This window comes from Ostrea edulis, chromosome 5 (genome assembly GCF_947568905.1).
Source record: "Ostrea edulis chromosome 5, xbOstEdul1.1, whole genome shotgun sequence".
Taxonomy (NCBI): Eukaryota; Metazoa; Mollusca; class Bivalvia; order Ostreida; family Ostreidae; genus Ostrea; species Ostrea edulis.
Genome location: NC_079168.1, coordinates 40,860,503 through 40,877,803, shown reverse-complemented (window position 1 = coordinate 40,877,803; position 17,301 = coordinate 40,860,503). Strand labels below are relative to the sequence as shown.

The 17,301-nt window shown below is 34.8% G+C and overlaps 2 protein-coding genes across 2 annotated transcripts; one reads left to right on the top strand and one right to left on the bottom strand.

The window, feature by feature from the left end:
- On the bottom strand, positions 1-13,875 carry LOC125650864 (BTB/POZ domain-containing protein KCTD3-like). The gene is made up of 21 exons (XM_056166229.1): positions 13,770-13,875; positions 13,424-13,503; positions 12,912-12,965; positions 11,429-11,474; positions 11,185-11,258; positions 10,787-10,845; positions 10,154-10,234; positions 9,347-9,461; positions 7,580-7,725; positions 7,044-7,131; positions 6,765-6,949; positions 6,529-6,644; positions 6,345-6,432; positions 6,125-6,241; positions 4,740-4,910; positions 3,962-4,117; positions 3,670-3,766; positions 3,423-3,555; positions 2,876-2,924; positions 1,867-2,013; positions 1-673 (listed from the first exon to the last, which is right to left on the bottom strand). The coding sequence occupies exons 1-21, from the start codon at positions 13,794-13,796 to the stop codon at positions 570-572; spliced, it is 2,133 nt and encodes a 710-aa protein (XP_056022204.1). The 5' UTR covers positions 13,797-13,875; the 3' UTR covers positions 1-569.
- On the top strand, positions 13,765-17,034 carry LOC125650865 (phosphatidate cytidylyltransferase, mitochondrial-like). The gene is made up of 2 exons (XM_048879423.2): positions 13,765-13,904; positions 15,597-17,034. Exon 2 carries the CDS (start codon positions 15,853-15,855, stop codon positions 16,933-16,935), a length of 1,083 nt encoding a protein of 360 aa, XP_048735380.1. The 5' UTR covers positions 13,765-13,904; positions 15,597-15,852; the 3' UTR covers positions 16,936-17,034.
- The last annotated feature ends 267 nt before the right edge of the window (positions 17,035-17,301 follow it).

Genomic DNA, 17,301 nt, shown 5'->3' with positions numbered 1-17,301 from the left:
TTTTTATTGTATAGCCATTTAATATGGAATAACAGGTATTTACAAACAATGATGTAACAACAAATTTTGTAAAAAATAGTTACAGCAAAAAATATAACATCACAGTGTTACGTTTGAGAGAAAAAAAATTATGCCTCTCAACACAATTGTATACTTTTCTGAAAAATTTCATACACAGTTAAAATAAATGTGAATAGGAATTCTTTGATCATCCACTCAAATTTCCTACTCTACAATCCACCGAATGTGGGATACCCATGGTTAATTTAGTTTCCCTATTCAGAGAGACGAAATCAAACACGAGTATCTGAGGATGCAATTCACAATAAAATAATGAACTGAACAAAGTGTATTTCAAATGGAAAATTCAAAACAATGTTCATAACAATGACAAGCAGATCTGTAGAAGTCCATTATAATGGCAAGTTAACAATGCCACAAGAAAGTATCAGAAAGCAAAATCATGGGTAATGTGAAACAGAAAATGTCTCGTTTACTGCCGTAATCATATTCGTGCAACTCAATTTATCACAATCATGAATGAGTCTTCAATATTTTTGGATTCGTGTTTATATCCGAGTGACCTGTGTGTCAGTTTCCACGGTTTCCATGTAATCCCCTCCTGTGGCCCCTTCTCCAACATTGTCTCTTTCTGACTGCATTATCCAGGGACCTTCAAATGTAAAAGTTATTCAAACATTTACTTATATTTATCATTCCCCAACCATAACCTTTTCCAATCACTTTCAAACAAGTCATTAACTATTGCTGCAGATAATTTTTATTCATTTTAGAAAATAATTTACCAAAAAAAACGAATGTTAGGAAAAATTAATCTCATGATTCTCCAACCTAATTAAAATGTGATCTTTGACCTGCTCTTGATTTGACATGTAGCTATGATACCGGTATATCAAATTGAGAGAAGATCCAAGATATGATTTAATCAGGCAGATGATTCTCAGGCTGAAATTTAATGTGATAAGCAGGTTTTTAAAAATCTTTTACTTAGCTGTCCTTGGATTTATAAGGACCCCCCCCCCCCCCCCCCGAAGAAAAAAAACCCCCACACACTTCCACAGAGTTTTCATTATTGAAGAGATAGAGATATTTGATTTACCTTCTTCATCTTAAGAACACTTGATACCAAAAAAAAATAAAAATGGATGCCTGGGTTGATGTACACTTGTAAATTTTCTATGATGTTCAAAAGTTTAAATATACAATCCCTATATACAGTGTAACTCTTAGACTATAAAAATGCTCCCCTCTGTTCAGACTTCATTGAGAAATCATGGGAATGAATTACATTCCACTGAATTCATTTTACTTGTAAAAGCATAAATTTAGTTTCATTGTCATCATTTAAAAAAAATATAATTGTACACATGTGTAGTTATATTATGATTATGCATATATTCCATCATTTTAACCTAAGAAATATACGGATATTCTATTGCACTGAAAGTTCGTAAATGTGTTTAAAAATTGAGGAAGTATTTATTTTAGCTCGATGAGGTAGTGCTTGAGAATCTGAAGATCAATTATTCTTAGCCTACAATAACTCTTGTAGGTGTATGGATTAGAGTGGAGAAGTCTTGGACCTAATCCCATTGTCAGGAACAAGTATCTGACAATAAAACATGTCCACATATTAATCGTCATATATGAATTTCAAATTTCCCAATTCTAGTGAAGTACATCTTTCATACCCTACCAGTGAAGTAAATCTTGTACACCCTACCGGTGAAGTAAATCTTGTACACCCTACCGGTGAAGTAAATCTTGTACACCCTACCAGTGAAGTAAATCTTGTACACCCTACCAGTGAACTAAATCTTGTGAAGTAAATCTTGTACACCCTACCCGTTGATCCTGGTTGAGATGGAGCAATGTTTAACACAGAGGGTGACGGACTGACACAGGGAGTGGGTGACCTTGACGAAGAAAGGTCACACTGCTCCAGAAGTTTGACCAGTTCTTTAGCAGTCGGTCCACCTTCCTTTACTATGCCTGCCAAATTTAAACGATACATTTAAATACACAATGATCACTGTACACAAACATACAGTACATAATATATCACCAGTGACCTATACATTTTAAAAATACACAATTGTCACTGTATACACCTAAAGACTGTACATATCACCAGTAACAGTAAACTAAAACTGACAGGTGGACACATGTGAACACCAGCACCTAAAACATTTCCAGAAATATTTGAATCATTGTAGATTAATTTTTGGTGCAAAAATAAATCATCAAAATCAAAACTAGAACTGTCCTTTCTGGACTGATACCCCCCGTGGGGTACACTATATAATGGATAAAACAGACTTCCTCAGATCAAACCAGAAGTTGTCTACTCAAATGGTCATCTAGTATATTTTATTTTTTATTGAAAATGTTGTTTTAAAAAAAATCAATGAATCAATCAAATATTAAGATATTTCCAGTGATGCTCAATATAAACACTATACCAATGGATAGGATTTTCAAAGAATTGAATCGTTTATTATCATTTCTCTTGGTTTGGTTTATGGTTTAAAAATTGCTAGGGTATGAACTCTCCATGAATTTTTAAGATATACTCTTTTAAGTTTAAAAAATGACCCAAGTCCATAAGAAGAAAAAAGAAAAATTGTCCAATCAATATGAATATAGCAGGTGCACATCTTCATATGGTGAGTAATGAGTGTACACATTTTCAGAAACATCCATGCACTAGTTTCTTAGAACATGCAGACAAAATCATGTATACAGACAGACATGCTGATTCTAATATACCCCCTAAATTTCGTTTACTGGGGTATAATTTGATGATCTAAAAATAACTGACCTACTACCACAAAAAAAATGTGTATGTACTAACCTTGATCAATTTTAACCATTTTATCTAGAGCTGTAGTTAAATCCCACATCTGAAAAATCAAAAGAGGTTCAAAACAGAATATGCACTATTATATGTTGATTATGTGTACAGACTTCCAAATGTCTGACTTTTGTCAGTGATTTAATTAATCAATGTACATATATTACTTCATATAATGATATGAAGATGTAATATACATAATTTATGTATGCAAGTTTGCTTCTGAAACATAATAATGGTATGTGTAGGTGGATTTTGACATTTTTGAGAGGTAATAATGTAAAGGCATTGCATTGTGTAATTAACTTTCACTACAGGTAATATTAAACTCAAACATAAAACTGCATGCATACTTATTTACCTGCATACTTATTTACCTGAATGGTATTACATTGTGTAATTAATGTCAGGAAATTTTAAACTCAAATACCAGACAACATGCATACTTATTTACCTGACTGCATGCACACTTATTTTACCTGAATGTGTAATTAATTGTCAAATAGTATTATACTCAAACATAAGACAACATATATACACACTTTACCTGAATGGCACCATTGGAATGTCCTGTGAAGAGGTATCTTCGAGGTCTAGAACCCATGCGGTTTGAGCCTTCACATTCATGAACACAGAAAGCACTGATATTGCAATTATCCACTGACTTTACGACACAGACCCTGAATACACATACAATGTAGAATCAAGTTACTTGAATCATGTTGTCATTTTTTTTTTTTTTACCAAACTTTAAAACGTGGAAAATTCTTTCACAGAAAAACTTTTGTGCATACCTCTGTCCATTCGATGAGAGTCTGATGAAGAGCTGATTCGTTTCTGGTACAACTTTCTGAATGAACACCTGCTGATCATCCTGCTCACCATAGGGACCTGTTCAACACAACACAGAATCAAAGCATCATCAGTGATACGATGGAATGAATAATGTTCAAAACTACAAACATGAAGTTTAAAGCTTTAGCAAGAAGTGAACTGTAGCAAACCTAAACAAATATGCATGTTAAAATAAATTATCTTGATTACAAAAATTCCATTAACTCACAGAATGACTTCCTCACTACTTACCAATATCATTGCTTGCGGAATAGCTGACAATTGGGTCTACATCTTCAAGGGAGACAATTTTAAAGGAGGCCAGAGGAGTGGACCCTGGCTGAGTGGAGATCATTCCTCTAAAGCGGGTCACACTCCAAGTTCTAACGTGATTGTACTCGCTACACACTACAAAAGATCACCAAAAAGAGTGAAAAAACAAATATGACTACCAGAGGCACACGAGTCATAATACTCAGAGGAGTCACCTAACTGTTACTGCAAAAAATCCTATGCCCCTCCGCCCTCTAAACAAGATCTTAACAACATTAGGATTTTAAAGTTGTAGACATGTAGTTGTTAAAGACGATTGTTTATTTTTTTCATTTTCAATACACTCCTTGAAATACTCTGTGCCCTTATTGTGACAACACCATAAGAGTTATTCTTGAGAAGAATTTGTCTCCATAGATCCATTTCTTTTCAACCCAGAATGGGACATAGAAGAGGTCATAACCCTTTCGTTGAATTCATTCCTCGCCCAATGATGTACATGTATTGTGCCAAGTTTGATTTTAAAAAAATTCCAGAGGCTCTTTAGAAGTAGAAAAAAATTAATATTTTATAAACATAGTTTATACAACTGAATGACAAACTTGTTGTCAGAGGCAAAATCACATGTACATTGTACTTTGATGCCAAAATTTTAAAAGAAAGGAAAGTCATTTCACATTCATGATTTTAAATGCCAAATATTTTATTTTTGGATGCAATGCATATCTGACAATGGTTACTTCCCCTGAATTGATACCTGACACTAGGTTTCTTTCTGACAGCATCACTTTGGTGACTGGACTCCTGTGAACTGTGAATGTCTGGAATAGCTGAGGTCCACTTCCCACGGTCTCTGGATGTTGGACAATCACTCTCACTGTTCCAGAGCTGGTACCATAGGCTATCTCTATCCAGTTACCACTGATACCTGTAGTATCAATTCAATGCTGATCAATTTTAATTCTAATTTAAACAGTATTTTATTATGATTGGATTGGACAGCAGGCACTGCCTATAAAAGTGCACTGCCTATATAAGTCCTCTCCTCTTGCTGCTCAATGACTAGAAAGAGTTTTTAATGTATAATGTACTTAACATTCAAGTTTTGTTTAGGTAATATTCATGTGCATACACAGTGTATATTTCAGAAATAAATTTCCTTTTTGAAAATACATGAGGGTTTGAATTGTGGCGCTTCACGTCGGCATACTTCATGAAGAGCGTTAGCACTTCGTAAAAAGTATGCTAGCGTGAAGCATTGCAGTTTATTTCTTATATCTACATCCTACTTTCATTTCTGTCAGAATTTTTATCCGTTAAATTAGACATACTACTGTATTTATCAAGATTCATGCATGCTTTGTTCACAACTGCAGCAAATTCATGACAATTTGTAGAGATATATTGAAGACAGAAACATTGGAAATGTAAATATTTGTGCATGAATTGGTCTTTACACTACATAGTTGATAAAACTGCATTTTATAAGTCTCGGAATGACTTGTGCAATATACTGAGTTGTCTTTGGCGTGAGATAACTGTATTTTATAAGTCTCATAATGACTTGTGTGAGATACTGACGTGTCTTTGACGTGAGATACTGCATTTTATAAGTCTCGGAATGACTTGTGTGAGATACTGACGTGTCTTTGACGTGAGATACTGCATTTTATAAGTCTCGGAATGACTTGTGTGAGATACTGACGTGTCTTTGACGTGAGATACTGCATTTTATAAGTCTTGGAATGACTTGTGCAACATACTGACTTGTCTTTGGCATGAGATAACTGTATTTATAAGTCTCGGAATGACTTGTGTGAGATACTGTGTTGTCTTTGGCGTGAGATAACTGTATTTATAAGTCTCTGAATGACTTGTGTGAGATACTGTGTTGTCTTTGGCGTGAGATAACTGCATTTATAAGTCTCGGAATGACTTGTGTGAGATACTGTGTTGTCTTTGGCGTGAGATAACTGTATTTTATAAGTCTCGAAATGACTTGTGTGAGATACTGAGTTGTCTTTGGCATGAGATAACTGTATTTTATAAGTCTCGGAATGACTTGTGTGAGATATTGAGTTGTCTTTGACGTGAGATAACTGTATTTTATAAGTCTTGGAATGACTTGTGCGAGATACTGACTTGTCTTTGGTGTGAGATAAACACTGAGAGCAGTGACCATGTCTTCAGATGGGTCCTTGTACAGCTCAGTCACCAGGAGATCATTGTCCTTCATCCTCAAGGGGAATTTCTGCATATCTGAACGTAGAATGCTTAAAATGTTAATCTACAATCAATTCATCCTAACATCCATCATTTAATTGATGTAGACTTACACATATAAAGTTGTACATGAACTTACCTATGTAATAGATAGAGCCATTCTCACAACCTAGCAACAAAAAAGACCCCGCTGTGTCATAGCTTGAAACTGGAACGACATCTTGGATCTGTAAGCACATTGTGCACATTTTAAAAAAATACATTCAGCTTGTCTTGGAAGAACATTAAATGCCTGATCATGATTTGCCTTTTCATATGGTTACCTGCCAGTGCTGAGTCATGGCATGCCACACCCCCACTTTTCCTGTCCGACTCAGGGCCACTAATTGACTTCCAATAAAGAACAGGGAATCTACTGACACATTCAGACTGAACTTTCCTGTAAACAGAATACAAGTTTTCAAATAAATGCAAGGAAAACCACTTTCATAAATACGTGTAACAGGTTTTATTGTCTTGCAGGTTTTTCTTAGGCTATTCATAATTGTAGACTATTCACCGATCTCCCTGCTGGTTCCGTCGTTTGCTACACTCCACAGCTGTATCAGGTTACCCATGGCTGCAGCCACCATTTTGTTCGGGTTGTCAGGATTCAAAACCTTAGCATTGATAGCTACCCTGTCTACAACGTCATCCATGTAGGGACTAGTCCATCTCAACTGCCAGCCCGCCGAGTCCTTCATTCTACAAGCATGAGTACACTCAAATTTAATCCACAATTACATGTAAGGTTAGATTAATGATTCTCAACATCATGTAATAAAGCATATAATTTTACCTGAAGCAACATACAAAATGAGGGTAAGCCACACAAAGCCAATTGTGATGACCTCTCACCATTGTAGCTTTTAATGAATCAACCTGATCTGAAAAAGCAACAAAAAAAACCCCTCATGAATCATGACCCCTAGCATGAACTATTTAATAGGGGCAAAACTGACCTTGGCACACAACTTTAATATTTATAGACTTTGCATAGCTTTCATCTTGACTTTCAAGTTTTAACCAATTATGAAGTCATTAAAAAATTGTAACCCATGTTAAAAGTTGCAAAAAGACAGACAATCAGATACACATAAAATACATGTATGGCCCCTGATCTGCAATTTCATGGGACATTATGAAAAGTGACTGTCTTGTTTCCTTTTTATTGGTAATCAAATAAATGTTAAAATACTTAATAAAATTTATAAACACTACCAAAAACTACATGTACAAAAGCAAAAATGCAAATATGAAGGAAGATATAAATCTCTCGTACTTACTGTGGAGAGGGTGTACTTTATTTACAACAGCTGAGCATCTCGTACTTACTGTGGGGAGTGTGTACTTTATTTACAATAGCTGAGTGGCAGGACAGAACCTCTGAAGCTGGACGGACTGGTCCAATTTCACCGGCCTGGTGAGGGTTACACACGTCAGACATAGGGCGAGAAGATCGTGGGCTCTGGACCTCATTCCTACAAGTTTTTGTTTTATGATATTGATTCATATGCAATGTTAAATAACAGCCTCTCTTGGTCCCTATATACATGTAAATGCTAACTTTTTAAACTTAAAAAAACCCCAACTAAATCTTACTTTAAGTTTATTTCATGATTATTATGTCCAATACATTTTCACACAATTTGTCTCCGATGCTCATTTTTTTGTCATTTAGAAAGCACAACATAAAAAGAGTTGCAGTTTCTTAATTTAACTCCTATTTAGTACCAAGAGAACCTTGGGCCATAGTGGTCACCTAAGCATTCACAGCATTAAGTCTTTCAATTTGGCAAAAATGTCAGCTTACCTGCATAATGTATTTTATACAGTGACAGCACAACTTAATGATACACAAACAGTAAATTGTAAGAAAATACATTTCCCCTGTGTTACCCTCCACCACCACCACTAGGAAAACATTAGTGTAATAATTAGAATTTATGTAATAGGTGATATCCACTGGATAAAGGAGTAAACAAGTGATAAATAAAGATATTAAGCAATAAAGTAATACGTAATTTCTGAGTTGCCCAATAGTTCTTTCCCTTTGTGGAACTCTTATGCACAGTGAGATGCAAAACATACTAACGTCCACATGCGGTGGGTACAAATGCTTATCGCTGCTTTCATATATTGCATAAACGCCGATTATCAGACATCATGCAACCACCCAAACTGCAGGGACACACAATATTTGCAAGTCTATTAGTATTTAATAATAAAATATCTCAAACAAAAATCGATAATCACCATTTTTCTTTGATTAAAATATCACTCGTGCAGAAGAGGAAATAAAAAATAATTTCATATTTAATTTGATGGCCTAATTCAATCAAATATTATCCTTGATATGATCAGTTTAATGTATACCAACTACTGATATAAACAAAATTAACACTTTCATTACTTTTATCCGTATTTTCATAGTTAGTCTATAGTATATGTATACATCTTGTACCCACTCAAGCGTTCAACAGAACACTGAGCGTATCTCTATCACAGAAGAGCTGATATCTCAGAAGTTGCATATTGTGCCCCCTGCCCCCCTAATATTGTTTTCTTTATTAAAAAAGCATAGAGTACAGCTCTGAATGTACTTAAGTAGACTGGAAAAAATTTATGTTCTAGACGCAGTTGCACGAAGGTTAGTTAACTTTAACAGTTAACTTGTCATTAACTCTTACATTTATACAGTGATAACTAGACGTTAACTGTCAGTTAAACTTAACTAACCTTTGAGCAACTTGGTCCTGAGAATAAAATACTTTGTGAAAAATTACAATTTTTTGGACAAAATACTGAAAATGCGGGGAAAACATCATCTTCATTACATCATAATCCCAAATATAGATCATGTTGATCAAATTCAAAATAACAGCTATCCAAATTTGCATCAGGATTCTTGCACAAAACATGATTAATTTACAAATAAAAAAACATCCGTAATTTGGCGGACCAAAGAGAGCCCTTATATATATATATATATATATATTGATTACCGGACACTGAGGCAATTTTTCACATTTGGATATATATATATATATACACACACACAACTCAGTCTAAGTTAGATGGATGTTGAAAATCCATGGGTACCGTGACATGTTACTGGAGCTCCTTGCATGGGTAGCAGAAGTACCTGATGCCCCAACATCAACAACAGAAACGGAATGTCTTTTCTTCTCGGACGATGAAGGAGGTACTGGTGGTTCTGTAATCAAATTACATTATTTACAATCAACAGCGCTGTCTGATTAAAACCATTCCCTTCTCTTTATTTACCCTATCCCCCTTCACTTTACACTGATGAGTGTAAGGAGGAGGGGATGGTTTGTGTTGTTGACAGCGCTGTCAGGAAGAACATGTAACTTGCAGCAGCTATGTACTTTGGTTTCCATCAATGTTAGAAATATACCTGTACAAGTTCATTTTCTTTCCTAATTAGTTACCCTGCTTAAAAACGTTTCAAACTAAACTAAAAAAGTACAGATACATGGTATAAACGAACATGAAATCATGAGAGATTACTTTTTTGTTTCATTTCCACATGTACATGTATAAGTTGAATATTGAATATTGTTTGACGTCCCTCGAGAGAATATTTCACTCATATGGAGATGTCACCACTGCCGGTGAAGGGCTGCAAAATTTAGGCCTATGCCCGGCGCTTATGGCCATTGTGCAGGGAGGGATCTTTATCATGCCACACCTGCTGTGACACGGGACCTGTTTTTGCGGTCTCATCCAAAGGACCGCCCCATTTAGTCGCCTCTTACAACAAGCAAGGGATACTGATGACCTATTCTAACCCGGATACTCACAGGATTCCACATGTATAAGTATTCAGTATATAGTATATGAAGTTTGAACTACTCGGTACTCTTGCGACATGAATGTACTAACCTGGTGGGTTTAGATATCCATGGAATAATACATCACCACAGGAGGCCTGGTCCAGGTCTTCACACAATGTTAGCCGCCTCACTGTAAAACAATGGCAAGGTCGTCATTTTCATAGTGAACATTGGGTACACTTTCATGATGCATTGATGTACCTAACATGTATGTAAATATATAGATGAGGTATCATTCATATCGAGGTTTTTTCTCCTTCAAATGTTTACAAATTTTGAACATGCATGAGCATAAAACATTAATAGCTGACTTGCACACATATTTATATTATTTCCAACACACTGTATACCATACACGTATTATATACACATTAGAAATCATTGTTAATATGCTGTAGTTACATAATTTGTCAATGAATAATGGAATATTTATGTACTAAATGTTTTTGTTTTCAAGATTTCCCCCAACAATGACATCAAATGATCAATGAAGTACAGGGGTTATTGCTCACGGAGTAGCTTTCCATAAGCGTGTAAGTTCTATTATCTAAAAATCAAATTTGATGCCCTGAAAAACGATGAAACCATTTGTTTTCATTACTTTGATACAGGCTATTTAACAGCTACATCATACAGATATGGAATGAATATGGCAACCATTGAAAATAAATAAAACATGTACCTAAGGGGGTAATGCCAAAATACTCCGCCTCATGCCTCAGGGCTGATATGTCAACATTTCTGGAACGGTAAATCAAGAAAATCAACAAGCATAATGTCAATTTAAATTTCAGAGCAATTTCTTCACAGTACTGAAATTGTAGAATTAAACACTACACAAAATACCCAAAAGCACTGTGTTAATCACAGTTTGTTTTGTGCGTATTTTCCCTTATTAATCGATGGTATGTGTACAATTCATGCATTCACACATACACATGAAAATATTTCTATCTGGCATCATCAAAAGACACATTTAAACAGGGTACTCTACAAGTATATAGACTGGGATGTTCTATCACATCATAAAATAGTTTTACTTGAAATAACTAAAAATTAATGTGAAAATAAATCTTTTACCCAAAATCTACTTCCTTAGTTCTCATGAAATTCAGTATCACAGAAAATATCACTGGGTCTCGGTCTATAAAAATCTGAAAAGGAAAAAAATCACTCCATGAAATAAATTTCAACACTGCTAATTACATTCATGTAATCAAGGTTAATATAGTGTTAATGAACACTGCTAAGTGTTACTACTAGACATAATCAAGGTTAATTATTGTTTAGTTCTATTTACAATAACTGCAGCAGTTGTACTTACTGCACCAGTTTCATCCATCTGGGAAGATATCCTGCCACTCAGCATACTGAAAAAAATGTTCAAAATGATTATCAGGGTATAAATAAATGGCATTATCGAACAAAACATCTTCAATGTCAATATAGTACTGGTCTATGATGTATTTTTTCTTTTAATAAAAGGAATGCACATGCAAATTGCAATTGATCTGTATTTGTGTTGCATGTTCCTAGTTTTCAAGAATTTCAATGGATACATACAAACATAATACATACGTATGTAATATGTTTTAAAATTAACTCAGACTGAAATTTAAAAGAATGTTATCTCTCTCCATACTGACTGACAATAAAGCTCTCCGACTAAAAATTTTCCCCCATGCCTACTCTTACTATATTTTAAAAGCTAATTTATCCAAAATATAGGTATCTGTAGTTCCTTTCATTTCAAGTACACGTTAAATTTGCCAATTAGACTCCTTTTGAAACCAACATAAATCTCACTAACATCAGCGATGTATAATGTTATAGTCATTTTTCGGTTAATTCTCCCTTAGGACATCAACAGGGGATAATTCCTGCAGGTTAATACTCAAAGACTTGCTGATGTATAAAAAAAAGTTCATAGGACACACATACAAAAACAATACAACACACATCAGCACTTGCCGACAGCCAGGCAGAAAAAGCTTGTCAATGAGCTGCTATTTAGACCCGTGATGTATTGGATCTGCTACAGCAAAAGCACATGAGACCCAGATCTATTATTTTCAAATCCACAACAATGGACTTTAAATCATCTCATTACTCATGGGATTCATAACTTGCCAGGTTGGGAACACTTCCCCTATAACGAGATGTTCTGCAAAAATGCAATTATCCCTCTTTAGTGAGAATAAATATACTGTATATTTCCAGTCTGATTAAAACCAAACCTCTCACTTTGTTCGATATACAGACAATCGCTCCCACACAGTGATTGTCCGTATATCGAGTGAAGGGAGAGGTTTGATTTTAATCAGACTGATATATCTCGTACGACCGAGAAAAACACCCGAGGAGTATACATCTCTTTTGTGTTTCAAGTGAAAAGAAGAAAAAGTGCTAAAGTGTTTGATACTTCTGCAAATATATAAACCAAAACAAAAACACTCACGATGTGTTGTCAATTTTATAAACAATTTGCATGATGTTGAGAGTGTGTCATGCACTTATTTAGCATTGCACAGGATTTGCCATTATTTTCACCTGTTTATGGTAATGTTTACTTTCTTGTTAAAGAGGGATAATCACGTTTTAAACAGCAAAATGTCCCAATCTGCTTTTCAAAAACTGTGATTATGTCTGTTATAATAATATTACAGGTCTCTTCCATACCACCCCATTATAAAAAACATTTAGACCCATACTGTTATTATTACAGGCACTATCACTGGTTTTTCCATTTAAAAAAATGTATAGACATTGGCCCAATAATTTTCCTGTGGTATATTCGAGTGATTTACCTTGTAAAGAATGAATCTGGAATCCATGATAGAGTGTGCCTCGATGTTGAAAACCTAGAGTAAATCAAAACCTCAGAATTATAAAATTCTCATGTAACCTCACCCAGTCTCTTGATTTAGCTAGAGAGCTTTATTAAGCTATATATAGCTTGATAAAACTATTTGAAATAACTTTAGCTATTTCAAATCTTTTATCAAATTAGTTTCTAAAAGCATATTTAAGTCGAATTTCACTGAGTGAACATATTTCATCCTTGAAGTCTGAACAACTCATTGTAAACAAAAAATAATTCTTAAATTATGTCCCTTAGGGAGAAATTTGATTCACAATTGTCAAAGGTTATAAACTAGCTTAATCAAGCTACTTCAAATAGCTTTATAAAGCTATATAGCCAATTCAAGAGATTGTGCTGTACCTGTCAGAATATTTCAACTTTTTTTAACAGAGCAGACAGATGCAGATAGATGCAATGGATCGAGATACACAATAAAGCAACACAAATTCTGCCCACCTTGATCCCCCTACATTGAGATGAATTACGTCCCCTGGCATCGAACCTGGCTGCTGCATACACGCCCTGTTTGTAGTTTGCTGAAAAATGAAGTATTCACCCTGTCATCAATGTGTTTTCTATAAATACCTCAATCTATTTATAACTATTAATGATTAACTCGAACACAAACTATTTCGGAATTGAGCAGTGTTTCCTAATGGGTAAATATTGATTATTTGTATTTAGAATACATTAATTTGCTAACCATATCATCTTACAATAGTGAGTGTGAAATAAATGTTCCTTGGTAGAATCTTTTATCGAAGAAGCTGGAAGTGGCTCCACAGAAACGTGTACGCATTACCGTTAACTGTGGACTGGTTCTTGTCATCAACTCGGGTCAGGAGACCAGTACTGAACAGAGGACGCAGAACATGGAACATGATCACCCCAGTTCCTAAACTTCTGTCCTGAAATTTGGTGCACTATTTTAAGCATGGTAAGGCTTTTGTTGTCTAAAGAGCAACACTTTGTTCTGTCAATAAAATATTGTAAGATTGATGCTTAGTTAATGCTCGAGAGGATTAGTTAGAATTTCCTCGGCAATACTCGTCCCAAAATTTGCACAGTTCTACCCATGGGCAATTTGTAAAAGACAACTCGGCCACTCAAGTATACTGACAGATGAAAAAATGAATTAGGTTAACTTATTTACTTTGCAAATCAAATAAGTTTGACGTTGTTGACGTTAACAGACTGGTTAACGTCAATTTCATCTGTTTACATGTGTACGATAACTATTACACTTTCTGACTTTAATTCCACATATATTGACTCCTTTCATTTTGGGTCTGTGCGACTCATTGATTTATTCCATTCTGTACAAAACAATCATAACAAATACAGAGGTGAAACAAATAACAGGAGTAAATATATATATTAAATAGCGACGCAAGTTCTTTAAATCTACTCAAAACCTTGGAATTTATTTGCTTTGTGACGTAAATAACATGAGTATATATATATATATACAGAATCAAAACAAATAACAGGAGTATATATATGCTAAACCAGTTCATTCTAAATAGCATTCCAAGGGGAAGATTTCCCCGGAAAAGGGTTTCTTTGGGAGAGTAACATAAAAATGGGGCTTGGTATTTTTGGGGGGATCAAGATAAAAAGAGAACAAATCAAGAAAATGGCACGTTTTTATACAAAGCGAAGCAAATAACAGGAGTAAATAGCAATGCAAGTTCTTGAAATCAATTTAAGTTGCACTAACCCAAATGAAAGGAGTTGAAATGTGTAGAATTACACGTACATGTAAACTTAGAAAGTGTAATAGTTGTCGTATACATGTACACAGATGATATTGACCACAACGTCAAACTTATTTGATTCACGAAGTAAATAACAGGATAATGCCAAAAACTTTATTTATGATACTCAAAGACTTAATATTTTAAACAATGACGAAGTCATTAATATTAATATCAGCCTCATGTCATCACAGGTATCTGAATAAATAGATATAAATAGAATATATATATATAGAGAGACAAATAGAGAGTTCCCCCTCTATTTATGGATTAAAATTCAGAAACCTCAGTTAATGTCATAAGCAATACGGTGAATACCTCCCCAGACAAAGCCTCTCGGATCAGTACCTCAACAGCTACCTAAAAATTCAACTTTCTACCATGCACCACAATCAACTGGAATAGTTTGGGGGGGGGTTGAAAAGTGTCAAACAATCTAAAAGCCAAACTATTGGCCTTAGTTTGATATCTATCCCATATTCCTGGGGACTGTTGGGGCACCACACGATCTGACAATCAGCATTCGCCATTCCTCTTGTTCCTCTGCCCTCCTCACGGTGTCGCTCAGTTCCAAACCCGGCCATTCCAGGATATTCACATCTTTTTCTCTGTCTGCTTTTAATAGAGATAAAATAATTTTGTTGCACTGTAGTTCAATGGTCCCAATCATCAAGGGACCAAACTGTCAGAGATTCTCCTCAGATTTGACAAAGTGTTCAAGTGGATTCTTAATTTTCATTACTAATATACTAGTAATCTTTCAGAACATAAAGTAAGACTTAGAAAATTTGAATCTATGTTTAGAATCTAAAGTGACAAGTATTGATTATTTTAAAATGTTTGAATTGTACGTATTTCATTTTCTGCTTCAGACTGGAAAATAAATGTTGACATGCCAAAACATAGTCAAATACAGCTACAGATTTTAAGCCTCTACAAACAGTTCTTGAAACTCTCAAAAGACAAACCAGGTTTAAGGGAGGTTATTCGTAGCGAGTTTCGCAAAAATGCAAACTTGCCAAGAAGAGACACTTTAAGAATAGAATACCAATATAGACTGGGCAAAAAGCAGCTTGATCACCTGAAGAATTCAGAAGTGGACTCGGTTGGTGTGTTTGAAAGAGAAAAATGACGTGGTCTGTTTTATCTCGACTTTCGTTTTGCTGCACAAGATGTCATTTGAGACACTATGCAACTTCTAGTAAGTTGGATCACTATGAAGCCGTGTTGGAAAAGTTTCCCGGGGGGATACAAATGGCATTTGCCTATGGTTCTGGTGTGTTTAAACAGATGGGTCAAAGTGACGCTCAAATACAGAGAAATATGATTGATTTGATATTTGTTGTTGATGATTCATACCGGTGGCATCAGCAGAATATCAAACAAAACAGGAAACACTATTCATTTCTTAAATATTTGGGAGCAAAACAAGTGGCAAAAATTCAGGAGAAATATGGCGCAGCTGTGTATTTCAATACCAAAGTGCAGTGTGCGGGAAGAGAAATAAAATACGGAGTGATTAGCACAAAGCAAGTAATAATAGACTTGCTGGACTGGAGCACCTTGTATGTCAGTGGAAGAATGCACAAACCAATCCGAATTCTCATTCCTCCCACCAAAGTAGAATTGTGCTCGGCTATTCAGATCAATCTGGAAAATGCGGTACATGCTGCTTTGCTTTTGCTTCCTGAAACTTTCACCGAGGAAGAGTTGTATCAGCAGATTGCTGCCCTCTCCTACGATGGGGATTTTAGAATGAAGTTTGGTGAGGACAAAAACAAAATTTCTAACATTGTCACACCTAATATGGCATACTTTAGGAAGCTTTATGAACAGATTTTGTTGAAAGATGAACATGTGAAATGGAACATGAAACAAGGTATTTTGGAGCAGTATCCAAATCATGTGTCGCAGTTTCATCATTTGAATCTTCTTCCAAAGACAGTTCAATTAAATCTGTTATCTTGTATGCACAGAAGACCGGGCAAGTATCCAGACCTGGAGGAAATCATCAGACAGCTAGCTTTTGACAGCAACTGTGCAGATTATGTAAGAAAAGGCATTGCAGAAATTGTAAGAAGTTCTAGCATAGGCCAAAGTTTAAAAAGCATATATACTGCAGGCCTAGTCAAATCTGTGCTTTACAGTAGTAGGAAAGTCCAAAAGATGGTGGATAGTAAGAAGAATGAGAAAAATGTTCTACAACCATAGTTACTTTATTAAGGAAGCTGAATACTCTTTAAAAAATGTGACTTTTGAGGAATTTTATATCTGTATTTTATGAACTTCAAATTAAAATCATCAATTTGATATCAATATATTTATATTTATTCATCAGTGACAGAGTATATTAAAGTTCAAAGGTAGAATTTCATAGTACATTATCTTAAGAGAAGCAAAATTGATGACTCTCAAAATATCCTTGGTACCTGGATCTCCTATTTATTTTGAATTGGTAATACATGTATTCGAATAGATTATATTACAGATTGGAATAAGTGATATCATTTACAAATTTTGAACTGTTGACATAGAAGAGGACTTTTCAGATTTTTGGAAGTGCTCCAGATGAAAGTT

Bases quoted from the DNA above. Each gene is read 5' to 3' on its own strand.
- LOC125650865 (XM_048879423.2), top strand. From the start codon at position 15,853: ATGACGTGGTCTGTTTTATCTCGACTTTCGTTTTGCTGCACAAGATGT.
- LOC125650864 (XM_056166229.1), bottom strand. From the start codon at position 13,796: ATGACAAGAACCAGTCCACAGTTAACG. The intron at 4,911-6,124 runs GTCAGTATCTCG...TTGATACTACAG, and splicing joins TTATCTCACACCAAAGACAA to GTATCAGTGGTAACTGGATA. The intron at 3,556-3,669 runs GTATGCACAAAA...ATGTGTATTCAG, and splicing joins CTCTCATCGAATGGACAGAG to GGTCTGTGTCGTAAAGTCAG.